This window comes from Danio rerio, chromosome 11 (assembly GCF_052040795.2).
Source record: "Danio rerio strain M-AB ecotype USA chromosome 11, GRCz13ab, whole genome shotgun sequence".
NCBI classification, from domain to species: domain Eukaryota; kingdom Metazoa; phylum Chordata; class Actinopteri; order Cypriniformes; family Danionidae; genus Danio; species Danio rerio.
Window position 1 is genome coordinate 14443266 of NC_141031.1, and position 20220 is coordinate 14463485.

General features: G+C 34.9%; 1 protein-coding gene and 1 long non-coding RNA gene across 2 annotated transcripts in view; one reads left to right on the top strand and one right to left on the bottom strand.

The window, feature by feature from the left end:
- The window catches only part of wdr18 (WD repeat domain 18), a 156020-nt gene extending 140669 nt beyond the window's left edge, over positions 1 to 15351 (top strand). Inside the window, 2 exon segments of the mRNA NM_001005206.1 lie at positions 5038 to 5106; positions 14910 to 15351. Of these exon segments, the coding sequence (NP_001005206.1) occupies positions 5038 to 5106; positions 14910 to 15038 (198 nt within the window). The 3' untranslated portion in view covers positions 15039 to 15351.
- The window catches only part of LOC147834759 (uncharacterized), a 436363-nt gene that overhangs the window by 280491 nt on the left and 135652 nt on the right, over positions 1 to 20220 (bottom strand). The gene's annotated exons all lie outside the window — the stretch shown is intronic.

Here is a 20220-nt window from a genome sequence, read left to right on the forward strand (position 1 = left end):
GAATCACAAGAATCTTTTCAGTTCTGTAGCTGATTGTGACAAAATGCTTCCGCCTGTTAATAATCAAAATAAGCAAGCACTGGGGATTTGTTGTTATTCCTGTTGGACCATACCCATACTGCATTGTGATCCCAAAACTGTGTATATGTGTATATATATATATATATATATATATATATATATATATATATATATATATATATATATATATATATATATATATATAGATAGATAGATAGATAGATAGATAGATAGATAGATAGATAGATAGATAGATAGATAGATAAAGATATATATATAGATATATATAGATATATAGAGATAGATATATAGATATATATTATCCACAATCTTACTTGCTTTTAGATTTCATTCTCTGGATAATCTGATATCATGTACCTCACTAAAGACTTGCTCTAGGGCTTCCGCTACCGTAACACACCTTAAAGATGGACTGCCGTGAAACTCGTCAGTGGCAGGGAAACATTTTTCTCTTGTTAACTACTGTACATGGAAAGAGTTAAACAAAATAATTTTGCAATTTGACGCACATCATAATGTCAGCCATATATGTAAAACACAAATAATATCCTTCAATTCGATCAGGTCCAGCAGCCGTCATCTATTAACCAATCTCCATCTTTTTGTTCCATTGCTCCGTTTGTTAGATGTTTGCTTTTGCAGTCGGAAGCACATCAAACACACAAAATGCCGAATTCGCACCACAGGATGTCTAATCCCATGTTTGCATGGACTTCACATATAAATCACTCACGCTTCATCTGCGTCTGCTTACTGCACAGGCTGACAAGTCCACCCCCACCCCCATTCCATGTATGTAATGGTTGTGAGGGCACAGGTGAGACGTAATTTTACAAGAGACACTCAAATACATCATGCGCTGCGTATGCAACGTTTTAGAGTCATATAAAATAATTATTGCAAACGGAAATGAATATAATTTGATTTAGTTGTTTGGAACTTGATGTTTTATGAGATTATTTACAGATGTTACTACTTCAATGTGCATCTAAATTAAGAATTTTGCAGAATTAAAGAAATGTGCGACCTTTGGTTGATTTTGCTTGGATTCATTGATCGCGGAATTCCAAAAAACTAGGGGCTCAGATACTGTATATTAAGAAGTAATATTAAAAGCTAAAATATTAAAAGTAAAGTTAGTTTTAAATATATTGTAAAAAAAATTACATAATAAAATATAAACATTTTAATGGCCTAACATGTTAATTTTATAAACTAAACGACATACTTATTGTGACCTATATTTAAAACAAATATATACACTCATCTGCAACTGTATTAAGTATATCTGCCCAACTGCTCGTTAACTCAATGTTCCAATTATCCAATCACATGGCAGCAACTCAATGCATTTAGGCATGTAGACGTGGTCAAGATGATCTGGGGCCTGTTCCATAAACAAAGCTTACAGAAAAAGCCAGGCTTATTTTGGTATGTCAGGTTTATTAATGGCGGATTCGGTTTCATAAATCAAACTTACGATTAGTTCAAACTCAGTCATTCTGGCAACTTATGCTGGGAAACTAGCCTGGTCCGGGTCAGGTAAACTCTCATGCTAATTCTTAGGTTTAAGCCTAATCAAGGTAATATTAACATTCACATGCTGTAATTTGATGCCATTTTAATTCACTTAACCTTTTAATAATGATTAAAACGTTGTAGTCACCTAATTGTGTGTGCGTGCGTGCGTGCGAGCACCAGACATCTTTAATACATATTAAACAACAAAAAAATACAAACTACAACATTTCCATTTTATATTTTTTTATGTTTTTGTTGATTTTTTTTTCTGTTTATTAACATTTTATTTAATATTTTCCCTCAACATATTAAACTGGGTGTACTAATTTTTGGACTGTGATCTTCAGTTTATTTTTTGTTAGATAATTTGTTGCACATTAATATTATTGTAAACCATCCTGTAGAAAATACAAATTTTAAAGAGTGATCTGTGATGGGTGTATTTAGCTATACTGTACATATGTAATATACATATGTAATATATAATATACAGTTGAAGTAAGAATTATTAGCCCCCTGTTTATTTTTTTTCCAATTTCTGTTTACCAGAGAGCAGATTTTTTTCAACACATTTTTAAACATAATAATTTTAATAGCTCATTTCTAGTAACTGATTTATTTTATCTTTGCCATGATGACAGTAAATAATATTTTACTAGATATTTTTTAAGACACTTCTATACAGCTTAAAGTGACATTTAAAGGCTTACCTAGGCTAATTAGGTTAACTAGGCAGGTTAGGGTAATTAGGCAAGTCATTGTATAATGATGGTTTGTTCTGTAGACTATCGAAAAAATTATTGCTTAAAGGGGCTAATAATTTTGTCCTTAAAATGGATTTTAAAAAATTAAAAACTGCTTTTATTCTAGCCAAAATAAAACAAATAAGACTTTCTCCAAAAGAAAAAAAATATTATCAGACATGCTGTGAAAATTTCCTTCCTCTGTTAAGCATCATTTAGGAAATATTTAAAAAATTAAAAGAAAATTCAAAGGTGGGCTAATAATTCAACTGTATATAAGCACTAACTTATGTAAATAAGTTGGCTTTCTTAAAGAATGACTTTAAAGCTGTAAACCCCGAATGGAATAATCGGGAGATGGATCTGGGCTGAGCAGTAGCCTCACTTTAATATAAAGATATTTTCCCGCGGGCCGTGGGAAACACAAGTGTCAAAGGGAAAGCAGCGCTTTGCAGTGGATTCCGGAGCAAATTAAAAATGCTGCCACTTGTGTCTGCAAGGCTCTTTGTATCCAGCATTTTTAAGGAATTGTGGTGACGTTACGCACATTTTGAATGTTACAGGGAGTAATAATGCATTAACTTCTTTCTTGCAAGCAACGTTTGGCAGTTGGCTAAGCGCACATTCTCTCCTCTCTCGCAAGCATGCTCAAGAACAATTTCAATGTATTGTGACAAATATTAATTTAACCTAAATAATGTATATATTTTGTATATAAATATATTTTAATATCTACAATTTCCTGTCAGCCTTCTCTCTTGCTTTGTTGCCAGTCGTACTCTAGTTTTTGATAATTATGTTTACATTATTATATGTTTAAACTAAAAACAAATGCCGCTCACTCGCTGTGAACAGCTGTCTCATTTCAGAGATCTTTCAGTTCTTGTTGGCATGGTAGCACACAACATAAAAGGTGCAGTTATCTAGATTATATAACTAGATTATCTAGATTATGTAATCTGAACTCAGATTAGATCAAATGAACTTCAACTTGCTGTTATGGAACCAATTTAAGTGTGGTTTAGTTTGGCTTATTTTTTACTTAATCCCCGCTTTTTAAACCACTTTTATGAAACCGCCCCCCTGCTGCAGTCCAAACCGAGCATCAGAATGAGAAAGAAGGGTAATGATTTTCAACGTGGCCAAGAATAGCCAGAATGGTTCCAGCTGATAGAAAGGCTACAGTAACTCAAATTACCACTTGTTACAACCAAGGTTCGTCTCTGAATGCACAACATATCTAACCTTGAGGCAAATGGGATGCAGCAGCAGAAGACCACACCGGGTGCCAATCCTGTTTGCTAAGAACAGGAAACTTAGGATACAATTTGCATAAGCTCTCCAAAACTGGACAACCTAATATTGGAAAAAAGTTGCCTGGTCAGATGAGTATCCATTTCTGCTGGGACATTTGGATGATAGGGTCAAAATTTGGTGTCAACAACAAGAAAGCATGGATCCATCCTGTCTTGCATCAATGGTTGGGGCTAGTGGTGGTGTTTTGGTGTGGGGGATATTTTCTTGGTACACTTTTGGCCCGTTTGTACCAATTGAGCATCGTGTCTACGCCACAGCCTACCTGAGTATTGTTGCTGACCATCTCCATCCCTATATGACCACAGTGTACCCATCTTCTGATGGCTACTTTCAGCAGGATAATGCACCATGTCATAAAGCGTGAATCATCTCAAACTGGTTTCTTGAACATGACAATGAGTTTACTGTACTTAAATGGCCTTCACAATCTCTAGATCGAGCAACTTTGGGATGTGGTGGAACAGGAGATTCACATCTTGAATGTCCAGCTGACAAATATGCAGCAACTGCGTGATGCTATCATGTCAATATGGACCAAAATCTCTGAGGAATATTTCCAGTACTTTGTTGAATCTATGCTATGAAGGATTAAGGCAGTTCTGAAGGCAAAAAGGGGTCCAACCTGGAAATAGTAAGTTTTACCTAATAAAGTGGCCAGTGAGTGTATATAAAACATATGTGACTTTATTACATTTTCAGTTTTTTAGAAAAATGTATTTCTGACAAATGGGTAAAGCCAAGCATTAGAAGGTTATAGCAAAGTTTTTTTTTTTTGCTTTTTTTAAATTCCTTGATGAATAGATTTATAAAAAAAAAACACAATTTGTGTTACTTTTTATAAAGCTCTGCTTTCTTACTAACCTCAAAATATTACCAAATAGATGTACTATTGAAATATTACAGGTGTTGTATTTCAAATTGGTGAAGATATGTGGGTGCGAGCGAAATTGAACCACTGTGCTGGGAAGCAGCACCAGCTTTACTCATCTTTTTTTCTGTAAAATCAGCAACATTACTGTATCCATCGAGGGAGGAACAGTAAATTCCTGTAGACGGCCACTGATGGTGCGTAAATCAGCTGAGTAAGATAGCAGGATCGGGGAAGGGTTGTTAAAAAGAGATTGACCTTGCTGGGATTTTCATTGTCAGCCTTAATAATCTCGTTGGACCCTTGGAACAACGTCATCCTCTCCGCGTGCCCCTGGCCACTTACTCACTGTCAGTAGCGATCAGCCTGCAGGAGACAGCCATGATTAGACCTTGTTTGTAATTGACCCTCTCACAGCCTCTTCGGGACACTTGTGAAATGCCTACACACAAACACCTCATTGGCACACTCAATCATTATTGCAGCTTACCATACTATTACGTTGATGTTTAAAGTGTTTCTCTTTGTCTTTTTTTCCACACTCAGGAGCCGGAGGGAACGTATTTGGAGAAAGCCGAAGAGCTTTACTCTCTGATGTGTGCTGTGACAGACAAGGTAAGCAGGGAAGCTCACCGCCGCTGTCTGAATTCAATCATTTCTGTGAGCTGAATTTTAGCAAGGCTTTCAAGGCGGAGGCAGTTTGTAGCCTGTTGGCTTTGATTCCTCTGATGATCAGCGTGAAGAGAGCAGAGATGGAGCACTCGTCACAAGTAGTGTTCAGCCGGCAGAGTAATCAACCCGTAATTGACATTTTAAGATGTCTAATAACTTTGCCCGTCTGGGTAATAAACATATATTTGTGGTGGTGGTGATGAATTGGATGCAGTTTTTTTTTAATAAACCTGTTTATGTTTCTTAATTTAATTACTTTAATTCGTTTAAAGTGGTCTAATTTTAAAGTTTAATGTAATAATTCACCCAGAAATCCTAATCAAAACCATTTTACAAATTACCATTTTAATCACCATCAAGTGGTTCCAAATTTTTTTTGTATGAGTACATCATGTCATTTATATACAGTGTATGCATACAGCATACTATTACTGCATGGGGTGATATTGCTTTTATATTTTCAGGGGTGAAAATAGGAAACACAAATGAACAAGAAATAACGATGGTGTCATAAAAGGTGCTTAAATGTGAAATTGCTTTCTTGTAACATAGTTTTAAAGCTGCCAATGACAGATGCACCCTAGCCTCCATTAAAGCAATGAGCACCGTGAAGCCGTTGTTTACAGTCAATTTAGAATAGCTAAAGGGTGTTATTAGGTTTAAGGTGGAGCACTTAAAAATCCTTAGCAGTTCTGGTTTAACTTTTTTCTTACTTTTAGAGCCTGTAAACTCCTTCCTTATGCCCTATGTTTGAAAAATGTCTTTTACAGTGTCAGTAAACAGCAGATTATTTTTACAGTAGATGTAATAGCTTACCTATTTGAGCTCTTATAAAAAAAAAAAAACGGGACTAGAATTCACACACTTGGCACATTACACTTTATTTTAAACCAGACCGGCAATCATCCATAAGAAGTATCAATAAACAGTATAATTCGAAATCTAAATATAGAGTTAATGTCAAAATGTTTAGCCCTCCTAATACTTATTATTTTAAAAGAGCTAGGATATCCTCACAGTATTTCTTATATTTATTTCATATTTTATCTATCATATTTAATTTATTTTAGTTGGAATTAAAACAAAAGTTTTTAAATATTTAAAAAAAATAAGTTATATATTAAATATTATTGAACTTGTTTTTTTTTTTTTAACAGAGCAAACAACTGTTTTCCAATAACTTGCCTAAATAGCCTAACCTAATATTAGTATTAAGCTTAATGTCAATTTTAAAGACTTAAATAGTATTATTATGTTAAGTGTTTAAAGTAAATGCACTTCAAACTTAATTCTAGTATCATGCAAAATAACAAGAAAAAAATTTATGTACTGTCATGGCGAAGACAAAATATATATATTTATTAGAAATTAGTTCTTAACACTTGTGTTTAAAATATGTTCAATAAATCTTCTCTACATTAACCAGCACTTTTAAATATAAAGGTTTTACAGGAGGGCTAGTAATTTTGACTTCAAGTCTATATATTTCTCTGTGTGTAAGTGTACTTGTTTACGTGGTTTACTAGCATGAAAATTGGATTACGAAGTCTAATTACAAAATTGTATGATGACATAGGTTTGACCTAGTTGTACTCCTACAATGGTTTATGATGACATATCTTGTGCCCTCATTATTCAAAAGCTTAAAAATCATATTTAAGGGTCTCTTGAGATTTAAGATTTGCATCACAGGTTCCCTGTGTGGGTTGGGTTAAGGGGTAGGGTAAGGTCATCATAAGTGGTTTTTAAAGTTTAAAATACATTACTCTTATGAAGAGTGCTTCCATATATACATGTGTCTTTGCCTGTGTGTCTAACCACCTTGTTTCCTTCTTACTTCTCCCTATTTGCTCATACATATTTTACAAGTTACAAAACACATGTAAAGTGATGCCAACTAATTCCAGGCGGATATGGCATTCTTCGAGCGCACTCAATTCGGCTATATATCGGGACCCAACTCAGACCTGGCTAATTATTTAATATACGACCCTATCATACAAGAAGCACAAGATGTGTATGGCCTGATTTGTTGCTATTTTCAGCCACATTGTTTTAATAGCAAAGCCATTTGTGCCACTTTGTGGACTCATGGGTGTGCTGGTCTATATAGCAGGTGTGTTAGGGTGCATTGTTGGTGCTTTGCTTTTTTGACAAACTAAAATAAGACTGCGCCATTGACCAACTAAAGGCTCATCTAAAGACCAGCGCAAAGTGCGTTAGTTATGTGCCTATGATTACATATTGCTTAATACACTAAGGATGTACAGCAATACACAAATATATTTTCATATGAAAAAATTAAAGAAATAAAATGTTACAAAAAAGATAGTTTGGACAAAATATAAAAACCACTACATCCATGCCTCATCTTGGAGGGCTTTTTTTATCAATTTTTATTTGGATATTGTTGTTATTAGTAGTAGAATTATTTATTATATGTATATTTAGATATTTTTTAATAAAAATTTAATAAAAAAAAGTTTAGTTTTGTCCACATTTCGGGTTTTGAACCTTATGGGGGCATAAGAATAGAAAGTATTTTTGGATATAACACACTTCGTTATTATAGTTTATTTATTCGTTTGCTGGAAATTAAAACCGGATTTAGAAATAGTTTTGAAACCAATTTTCATGCAAAACAAACACAATTATATATGTATGCTAATGGGTGTCTTCAGTGGAGTGAGTTTCCACCATTTTCCTTACACGAGAGTAAACAGAGAAAGTAAAGAAGCTGAATGGAGTGTGCAGATAGTCTGTTTAGCTGTTTTTTCGCTAGTGAAGCATTCATTTCTTTCACTTACAAAGTCCGCCATGTAAATAGCAAATGCGTTATGACTCGACGCAACAAAGGTATTTTTGAGATGAGACTCTGATTGGTTTATTGCACATTATGCTCAAAACACACCCTTAACCCATTAATAGAATAACCACAACCCTTTTAGACCATGCGCCGGGGCACAAACTGTATTTTGTTTTTTTGTCCTTAGAATAGCATAAATAGATTTGGACATGCCCTTAATGATTCTGCGCCATTCGCTTTAGACTTTGCACCTAGATCATTAAAATAAAGTCCATAGACTCAAACTTGCTCAGGTCCTGGGCACTATATACAGTGCATCCAGTGCATCCATTCATAGTGCTTGCCTTATTCCAAAATGGAATAAATTAATTTATTTCCTCATAATGCTTTACACAATACCCTATAATGACAATGTGAACAAAGTTTTTTTTTTTTTTTGTTTTTTTTTTTTTTTTTGCAAATGTATTAAAAGTACAAAACCTGAAACATGTACATACTGTAAGTATTCACAGCCTTTGCCTTGAAGCTCCAAATTGAGCTCAGGCACATTCTGTTTCCACTGATCATTCTTAAGATGTTTCAGCAGCTTAATTGGAGTTCACCTGTGGTAAATTCAGTTGATTGGACATGATTTGAAAAGGCATACACCTGTATATATAAGGTCCCAGGGTTGACAGTGCATGTTAAAGCACAAACCAAGCATGAAGACCAAGGAATTGTCTGTAGACCTCTGAGACAGGATTGTCTCGAGGCACTAGGCTGGGGAAGGTTACAGAAAAATTTCTGCTGTTCAGAAAGGTCCAATATGCACAGTGGCCTCTATCGCCTGTAAGTGGAAGATGTTTGGAACCACCAGAACTCTTCCTAGAGCTGTCCGGCTATCTAAGCTGAGTGATTGGGCGAAAAGGGCCTTTAGCATTCTTCTGTGGAGAGAGGAGAACCTTGCAGAACGACAACCATTTGTGCAGCAATCCACCAATAAGGCCAGTATGGTAGAGTGGCCAGATGGAAGCCACTCCCCACCTGGAATTTGCCAGAAGGCGTCTGATGGACTCTCAGACCATTAGAAAGAAAATTTTCTGGTCTGACAAGACTAAAATTTATCTCTTTGGAGTGAACGCCAGGCGTTACGTTTGGAGAAAACCAGGAACTGCTCATCACCAAGCTAATACCATCCCTACAGTGAAGCATAGTGGTGGCAGCATCATGCTGTGGGAATGTTTTTCAGCTGCAGGAACTGGAAAACTTGCCAGGATAGAGGGAAAGATGAATATAGCAATGTACAGAGACATCCTGAATGGAAACCTGCTTCAGAGTGCTCTTGACCTCAGACTGGGGCAACGGTTTATCTTTCAGCAAGACAATCACCCAAACCACACCGCCAAAATATCAGTGGCTTCACACCAACTAAGTGAATGTCCTTGAGTGGCCCAGCTAGAGCTCAGACCTAAATCCTATTGAACATTTCTGGAGAGATCTGAAAATGGCTGTACATCGTCGCTTCCCATCCAACCTGATAGAGCTTGGTACTGAGGTACTGCAAAGAGGAATGGGCAAAAATTCCCAAAGACAGGTGTTCCAAGCTTGTGGCATCATATTCAAAAAGACTTGAGGCTGTAATTGCTGCCAAAGGTGCATCAACAAAGTATTGAGCAAAGGCTGTGAATGCTTATGTACATGTGATTTTTCAAGTTTTTTATTTTTAGTAAATTTTCAACTATTTCAAAAAATCTTTTTTCACATTGTCATTGTGGGGTTTTGTGCGTAGAAATTTGAGGAAATAAATTAATTTAATCCATTTTGAAATGAGGCTGTAGCATTAAAAAAAAAATTGGAAAAAGTGAAGCGCTATGAATACTTTCTGCATGCACTGTATATACAGTCAAGCTCGAATTTATTCACACTCTTGACAAATTCTAACTTTTCCACAAGGATCCCTCTTGTACCTTGTCTTTATATCTTTTGGGAGAAGCCGGTGTCATTTTCGGTCAAAAATAAAAGCTGACTAGTTGAATAAAAGCAACTTTTGGTCAGAATTTGTTAGGGATATGAATCATTTTGAGCTTGACTGTATATATATATATATATATATATATATATATATATATATATATATATATATATATATATATATATATATATATATATATATAAAGACTATAAATATGTATGGAATCTACAGATTGCTGTTCTGGAGATATAAAGTGCTTTTTTCTCTTGTAAATCTTTTTGGATAAAGGCTTCTGTTAAATGAATAAATGTTAAAGTAAATGTGAAAAGAAATGTGCAAAATGTTAAGTGTGAGTTGTCTTGGACAGCAGTCACTGTACAGAATATTTGACCGCAGCCTAAGATTTACGAAGGCGGTCAATATTGTACTACAGACTTTTATACAGAGCATCTCACTCACATCCTCTTACAGGAAATAAGGCACTCGCACACCTCTGTCAGAGTCTTCGCTGATTTATACTGCTGATAGAGCAGCTCTACTGGGCCGTTCTTATCCAGTAGTTCAGACTCTCTCCATGGGATGTTAAAACTGTAGTCAAGAGCACACTCAGAATGGGGCGAAGCTGAACTGATTAACACATAAAGCCTAAGAGTTTATTTTATTTGAACGCAACACTCATAAAAAGGATGTCTTTATAGTAGAGGTGGGTCTTTGGTACCTCATTCCACTAAAATATGAGACCGAATGGCTCGGTTTTATGTGCCTCAGTAATTAGAAGGGAAATGTCTGTATACTTTCAGCCTATTGAACTCCAAGCCTTTAGAGAATTAGATGCAGGAAGCTGCAAGCAAAGCACAAGCTGTGTACCTTATAACTCTGTCCAAAATACATTATTTTAGCCTCTTTAAAATGTCAAAGTACAGTGTGCCCAGATGGTCCCTGCGATCCCGTCCATCTGGAAGAACCGAGGGTGTTTTGGGGGTTTTGTCGCCATTATCCACTTCTGAACGTGTTTAGGTCGCCATAGAGGTTGTTCCCCCTCTTCCTCATGGATCTCCTGACGCTTTTAAACTGAGTCCGGCTCTAGCAGGACCATTAAGTGGATTAGTTTCACTCACTCTAAAGGGAGTTGGATCCTGCTGGCAAGCTCAGAGCCTGCTGTGTTTATTCAGGAGATGTATGTAAATAAATATATAACTGAAGAGCAAGAGATTTTTTTTAAACCCCCCACCAGTCCTTCCTCCCTGACTTAATCTGGGGGGAAATGTGCATCGCTGTCACTCAGCGTTTGCCTGCACGGGGGAATTGAGCACAAAGAGAATGTCAATATTTTCTCCGCTAGATTAGGGATGTTTTAAAGTGGGATTTGATGACCTTAGCAAAAATCTGGGATGGAATTTCAAATACTTAGGCCTAGGTGCAGGTGAAAAACTTCACCTCCTCATTTACACTGCTCATCTTCTGCCGTGTGTGCTTGCAGATCAGCTTTCAATATATTTATTTATTTATTTATTTAAATTAAAAGAATGTTAAATACAATTTAGGTGTAGTTGATGTCTCTGACATTTAGATCATGAATCTTTTTAAAAAGAAACATTTAAAAACGATATAGTTTTCCATAGTGTTTTTGTTCCTATTGAAGTCAACGGTTACAGGTTTTCAACATTTTTCTAAATGTCTTGTCTCTGACATATTGATGATAAATCACAAAAAAAAATCACTTTTTTTAAACAAATTCTTTAAAAAGAAAAATTTAAAAGGATAGTTCATTTAAAAAATAAAATTTACTCCCTATTGAATCACTGTGGAACAAAGAGCAAACATGTAACTATTGACTTTCATAGAAGAACAAAAAATACTACAGAAGTCAATGGTTACAGGTTTTTAACATTTTTTCAAAATATGTTGTTTGGTATTTTGATGATAAATCCAAAAAAAAATTTACTATTCTTAAAACTAATTAAAAAAAATAAAATTAAAAAATAAAGGGATAGTTCATCCTAAATGTTTCCCAGAGATGGGTTGCAGCCGGAAGGGCATCCTCTGCTTAAAACATGTGCTGGATAAGCTGGCGGTTCATCCCGCTGTGGCGACCCCAGATTAATAAAGGCACTAAGCCAAAAAGAAAACAAATAAACAAGTTCATCCTAAAATGAAAATTTACTTTCTGCTGAACAAAAATATATATGTTGAGGCAAGGGTGTAACCATTTATTTTCATATTGTTTTTGTTCCTACAATAGAAGTCAATGGTTACAGCTTTTCTACATTTTTCAAAATATCTTGTCTCTGATATTTTGATGATAAATCACAAAAAATTACTTTAAAAAAAAAACAAATTCTTTAAAAAATGAAAATAAATAAATACATTTAAAAGGAATAGTTCATCCAAAAATGAAAGTTTACACATTGTTGAAGAAAAAAGATATTTTGAGGCCATTTATTTCCATTGTAGGAAAAAATATACTATGGAAGTTAATGGTTAATGAAAATGAAAATGTACTCACTATGTACACACTGTTGAGCAAAAAAGAAGATATTTTGAGGCAAACATGTAACCACTGACTTCCATAGTATTTTTGCTCCTTTTATGGAAGTCAATGGTTACATGTTTTTATCATTTTTCAAAATATGTTCATTTGTGTCCAACAGAAGAAAGAAACTCTAAGGATTGACACAAGTTAAGAGTGAGTAAATATGATGAAATTTAACTTTTTGGGTGAAATAAATTGCAGAAACGTTATATTTATTTGCATTGATCTTTATTGTTTATCAGTGTGTCAAAAATATGTTAGTTATGTAAGATTTAAACAAACAAGAGCATTTTATGGCCAAAACCTGACACATGTACAGGATGGTAACTGAACGTCTGAACAATGGGCCTGATTCAATAACCATTCTTATAAACAAATTTGATCTTAAACCTTACTTAATGCACTTTTCGCTAATGTTTTCTTTTCTGGACTTTGTTCTTAACTAAGAACAGAATGTACAGTCATATAGTTGAGTGGTAACAGTTTGTTCAAAACTATCAGTTATGGCAGTTTCGTTCATTGTAAGTCGATATATTTGTAGTTTTGAACATGATGTGTTGTAGGTCTTTTCAAAATAATTTTAAATATATAAGTAAATTACACATTTATTAAAATCAATACAGTCCGTAGTCATGATTTAAAAACTTTTTCAGTGATTGATTAGTCTGTTTTGGCTCCATATATTCATATGCGTTTGTTATCAAAATGACATTTCTGTTGCTTTTCTGTTTACACCTGGTCACTTCTTTTTATTTTCTTCTGAATGGATTCCTATTTTATCCAGTTGTGAAAAGCACAGGTGTAAATGCCCTCTGAAACCCATTAAGATGGATATAAATCCACTTAAACCACTTCAAGAACTGGTCTGGAATGCATTTCAGATGAAACTGGGCAGGTTAAAATGCATTTCAAAATACAGGTTTGAAGTTACATGTGTTTGTTACTTCCTCCCAAAATGTAAAAAAAAAAAAAAAAACTTGCGTTTTTTTTGTTAGGCTATAGGACAGTCAAATACAAAAGCACAAATACAGTTGTTCATTGAGTTTTATTTAATTTTTCAAATTTTTATTTAATTTCTTTTAAAATGAGTTTAAATGAATATCAGATGGCAGCATTGTTGTTATAACTCTGTCAATGGAGAGCAAAAATATTGTATTTTTTGGTTAAAGGCACAGTGTTTTGTTTAGGATACACATAAATGAATGTAAACCTCTTTACAGTTTTGCACGCATCTGTACGACAAAAGTAGATTTAGCTTTCATTTAGCCTGCAATGACAGTAATCGCCCTTGTGCGCTTGTGATGATGTTTTGCTGGAACACGAGTGAAGGACAAAGCCTCCAGTAGCCTACAAACATGTGTAGCCTATGAAAGTAGCATATGAAACATTTGTATACCAAATAGGATGTATAGCTTGCGTGTCTGTAAAAATTATAGTAACTTGAAAATGAAGGGCTTCAACATTCCTTGCACATCTACCTAAGATGGCATGCCCCTTTGTGGGAATATTGCAGGGTGTTTTCTATGTAAATTTAAAAAACTGGCATGAATTTTTTATTTTAGAAAGTTTCTTAGGAACAAATGAAATTTCTAAAAAAAAAATTAAAACAATAAATCCTGACATTTTCAGAATAATGTGCTGTGTATTAGCAGGCTTCTTTTAACACTTTCCAGGATTGCTGTATCTTTTTTTCTGTCCAGGTGATCTCATACAGCCTTTATAATATTCAGGTCTGCACCATGTGGAGGCCATTTCATGACTGTCTGTGTTTTTGTGCGTTTTTTTCTCCAAATAGGATTTCAGTGCAATTAGCGGATCATTATCATGCTGTAAATGAAATCTATTACCACAGAAGTACTGTCCAGAATAACATAATGGATTAAAACCTTTCTGTGTACTTTTTAACATTCACAGTTCATCAATTCAGACAATATCGCTAGCAACAATTGTACAAATGCAGCTCAAACCAGGAAACAGCAAGAAACAGCCTTGCAAGTTCATTCATTCTTGGAATTGAGAAACACCATTTGTCTACATGCCTAAATACACTAAGTTGCTGCCATGTGATTGGTGTACCTAATATAGTTGCCGGTGAATCTAAGTACACCGTTGATCTAAATTTCAGTACAAAGTTATATAACAATTAATAAATAAAAATGTATAGTATAGTAAGCTTTGTCAGCCACCCCCCCACTCCTCCCAAATGAGACTACCTTTTTTGTACATTTGATACTATCTTTTACTATTTACATTTGTACTATAATATGTTTCTTTACGTCTTATCGTCCACCTGAAAAATTCTTTATGAAAAAAAAATCTATAGAAACACTTCTCTTGTAATCCTCGAGCGACTTTAAAGGTCATACATTTTATCGATGGAAAAAAAACTGTTGAAGTCTGTGTCAGTCAGACAGATATGAGATGATGACTCAATGTTTTCTCTGTCTTGTTGTCAGAGTGTGTTTGGAGATGGGGAGAACACAAAGGTACGAGTGTCTGAACTGGAGGAGGAGGTGAGGACCCTGAAAAAGATCAATAAAGATCTGTATGAGTTCTCCACTCAGTTGCTCACCAAACCCAACTAGAAGAGATTGCAGCTGTGGAGCAACAATCATGGCAGTACAAACACCACGGAAGGAGTAAAATGCCTAAAATGTGACTTTGCATTGGACTGAAAATGGCAACATTTTTTACTTACGTTATTTTTATGTCCTGAGGGCAGGATTGTTCTCTCCATAGATCTTAACACCAGCTTATGCATGTGTGTTTATGAGGTGACATTTACTTTTTGTATTACTGTAGACTTATGAAATGTTTCTGAAGTTGAAGTATCTGTTTTGTAAAACAATTGGACCTGTACATTTAAAACAATTAATAGAAATAAAAAATATTCATTCACCCGAGTGAGTCTTCTTTGGCTTTCTAAACACTGTTCCAGACAGCATATCCAAGGCAGAGAACATTTGATGCATAATTTATGACTATACTAGAGAAAAACCTTTTATATATAAAGTTTGTTCATCCTTTCAAACCATTTACTGTAAATGTATCAATATACTGTGACAATACTGTTCACCGCATATATATATATATATATATATATATATATATATATATATATATATATATATATATATATATATATATATATATACACACAAACAGTTGAAGGCAAAATATAAATTGAAATTGAAACTGCTGCTTAACAGAGCAAGGACGTTTTCACAAGAGAGGGACTTATTTATTTTAGTTTAGCTGGAATAAATTTTTATAATTTAATAATTGGAATAATATATTTTTTTACGTTCAGTGTTATTACCCCATAATAATTTTGTAAATATATATAGTTTTTTAATGGCTACAGAATATACCACTATTGCCTAATTAACAATAACTTGTCTAAAGTTAATCTAATTAACCTAGTTAAGCTCTTAAATGTCGCTTTAAGCTGAATACTAGTATCTTGCTAAACAACTACTAAAATGTTTATGTACTGTATTCATTGAAAATACTTTATTGAACATCACTTGGGAAATGTTTAAAAAAAAAATTCACAGCAGTACTAAACATTTTACCTTCATCTGTACACACAAATTTAGTCCAACCTTCATATAGGTAAACTTAATTATGATGATTATGAAAAAAAAGCATTGTTTTAAGATGATAATATAATAAATGCTGTGTTTTGATGTGTTTTGTTAAATGTAAGTTGCTCTTAATCATTCTCTTTTAATGGGGGACATTTGAGGGCACAACATGTATGGAAAAACAGTGCATCTGGAAAGTATTTATAATGCTTGACATATTTTTAATGTCACAGTCTTATTCCAAAATGGATTAAATTCATAAATTTCCTTAAAATTTGACACACAATACTCCATGACAATGTGAAAAAAAAGAATTTTTTTGAAATTGTAGCAAATTTATAAAAAATAAAAAAACAGAAATATGACATGTATGCAAGTATTCACAGCCTTTGCTCAATACTTTGTTGATGCACCTTTGGCAGCAATTACAGCCTCAAGTCTTTTTGAATATTATGCCACAAGCTTGGCACACCGGCCTTTGGGAATTTTTGCCCATTCCTCTATGCAGTACCTCACAAGCCCTATCAGGTTGGATGGGAGGTGACGATGTACAGCCATTTTCAGATCTCTCCAGAGATGTTCAACAGCGTTTAGGTTTGTGCTCTGGCTGGGCCACTCAAGGACATTCACCAAGTTGTTGTAAAGCAACCCCATTGATGTTTTGGCGGTGTGCTTTGGGTCATTGTCCTGCTGGAAGATGAACTGTCGCCCCAGTCTGAGGTCAAGAGCACTCTGAGGCAGGTTTTCATTCAGGATGTCTCTGTACATTGCTGCATTCATCTTTTCCTCTATCCTGACTAGTCTTGCAGTTCCTGCTGCTGAAAAACCTAGTCTTGTTGTTGATCCCAGCTGTAAGAGCAACAAATGATAACTTGAGTAATTGATCATTTGGAAAAGTGGCAAAAGTCTGTTGAACTGCATCCCAATCGTCACAAATACTGCAAAAGACCTATTTGAACCCAATTGGACCCAAGATTCTCACACAAATTAGTCAAGTTTGGTGAAGGAAAAATCATGGTTTTTGATTATATTCAGAATGGGGGCGTGGGAGAGATTTGCAGAGTGGATGGCAACATTAACAGCCTGAGATATCAAGACATTTGTGCTGCCCATTACATTACAAACCACAGGAGAGGGCAAATGTAGCCTCCACGTCAAAGTTCCTGAAAGAAAAGAAGGTCAAGATGCTCCAGAATTACTGTACTATACTGTACAATATTTCTGTTAAGTGAGTCTTAGCAAAGTGAGGCATTACTGTCCTAATTAAAAAGCCACTTCTGATACCAAATTATATATATATATATATATATATATATATATATATATATATATATATATATATATATATATATATATATATATATATATATATATATATAATGAGTACAGAATTTATGCTTCATCTGATATTCAAAACATTTTTCTTAAATGTCAAAAATAAAACAGTATTTTTTACTTCAGAATGCAGGTTGCCTGTAAAAAAAAACTAAGAAACAATAACTGTCTAATTAAATCTATGTGATTGCTGTTCTGATCTTTGTTTTGATCTTCAGCTTTGCACTCTCTCCAGTCCTCCCACCAGTCACCAAATGGGTTTATTCGGGTAACTTACAGTACACATAATTGTGTCCATCCAGCAGCTGTCAGCCAATTTATTGTCTTGTAATTTGAACCTTCTCCAAAAGATCAGATTAGCAGTGTTCATTGCAGTGTACTTCAAATAACACTTTCCATCTCAATCTCTCCACATGTGTCTCCTTTCTACTTTACAGCGCGTTCTAAAACTTTATAAACACCTTTCCTCTAAGCATCGGCTTATTTTCCATCCCTTGTTACAGGAGAGTAAAGCTGCCCTCGCCGTGACCCTCACAGACGTCTCCGGGATTTAACATTCTCAGAGCGTCCACAGAATTTTAAAGAGCAAATATTCTAGCCTTTTAAAAAACTCAACTATATATATAAATAAATCAACAAGAAAAGAGTCATCAGCATTCCACCGGCATGCAGTTATGAATGCAGAGAACGCTTGATTTCTATCTAGTGAACTCATTTAGACCATGTGATGCAGATAAGACCCATCTGAGTATCATCTTCTTAGGATGGAGAGACGGAGAGTGAGGAAGCGGCGCTGATAACAATTACAACTACCTCTCAGCACTTCCTCTTTGAAGATTGTTCTACTTCAGCTGTTCCTTCTTGCAAGAGAGAGAAACAGTTCCCTGCACACACACACTCGCATAAACGCGCAGCAGTCATCTTGGGAAACTCATTCCCTCACCTTGACAGAGTCATTCTGTAGCCCTCAGCTGCGGGAAGCATTGAAAGCAGGCTGTTCGAGATGGGGCTCATGGAGGAACAGCTTCTTAAGAGCTTATTTTGTTTCTATGGCTGAGAAGGAAAGGTGTATTTCGAGTGTGTGACATAAAACACCTGGTCCCTCGAATGTATGTGGGTGGTTCTTTAGCTGTGGGTTTTTTTGTATCCCGTTGACTGCACACTAATAGATATTGGCTATTAATTCCTATTTTAAGGTGTTTTATGCATGATCTTATTCTACATTAATAATCCAACCCAATACCTGAACCTAAATTTTATTAAAAGTCATAGCAAGAATTGTTCCTCAAAATAAAGTTTGATCATATACAGTCAGGTTCATACATATTGGGACATCAACATAATTCTAACATTTTTAACTCAATACACCAACACAATAGATGGATTTGAAATTAAACGAACATGATATGCCGTAACTGCAGACTGTCAGCTTTAATTTGAGGGTGTTTACATCCAAATCTGGTGACCAGTGTAGGATTTACAACTGTTTGCATATGTGCCTCCCAATTGTTAAGGGACCAAAATATAATAGGACGATTGGCTTCGGATCAGTCCCATGGAGTGTTATTCCCTCATTAACCCAATTACAATGGGCAGATAAAAGCTCCAGAGTTCATTTTAATTTGCTATGTGCTATTTGCATTTGTAATCTGTTACTGTCAACTCTCAAGATGAGATCCAAAGAGTTGTCACTATCAGTCCAGCAAGCCATCATTAGGCTAAAAATCAAAACACACCCATCTGCGAGATGGCAAAAACATTAGGCGTGGCCAAAAGAACTGTTTGGAACATTCTTAAAAAGAAGAACACACCACTGAGCTCAACAACACCAAAAAACCTGGGGCCTCATGTACGAAGACCTGCATGGAAATCATACTAAAACATTGAGTACGCACAAAGCTGTAAATGTGCGTACGCAGAAAAAAATTCAGATGTATGAAACAATGCGTACGCCGAATCCCATGCATATTCTTTTGTACATCCGAATGAACGTGAAACCGAGCGCAACATGCACTGCAAAAAATGCTTTTCTTACCTAGATTTTTTTGTCTTGTTTCTAATCCAAATATCTAAAAATTCTTATATCAAGAAACATTTTCTAGGCAAGCAAAATATATTGTCTTGTTTTTAGAAATAATATCCCTATATTAAGGGAGTTTTTCCTTGAAACAAGCTAAATAATCTGCCAATGGGGTAAGCAAATTAATCTTGTTTTTCCTTTTGACATAAGATTATTTTGCTTACCCCATTGGCAGATTATTTAGCTTGTTTTAAGGGAAAACTCACCTAATTTTGTCATATTATATCTTAAAACAAGGCAGTATGTTTTGCATGTCTAAAAAACTATTCTTGATTTTAGAGTTTTTAGATATTTGGACTAGAAACAAGATGACTGTCTGACTGAATGACTGTTCTTTGGCAAAACCCAACGAAAAAGCATTGGCAAAAACAAGCAAAAAGAGAAACTGAACAGAATGTGAATTGAAGGTGCTGCTTTTGGAGGTAGACCGGAGGAAAACGGTGTTATTTGCAAGTTTGTCCTCTGGAATTAACAACAAAAGAAAAAAATAGAGTGGGGAGAGTTTAGCTGATGCTGTTAACACAGTTGGGCCTGAACATCGCACTGTGGAGTTAAAAGAGAAATAGTGTGATTTATAGGTGTAAAATGTTGTGACACCCTTACCAGTCTCAGTGGCGCAGCTCGTAAAATGCATGTCAACATGTTTTGACACATTCGACCATGAACTCGGTTCGAATCCAGCGTCTGATGAACTCATTCTTCTTTTTTCCCCGCTACATATCAGATTTTGCCTATTATTGATCACGAGGAAGACAAGTAGGAAAC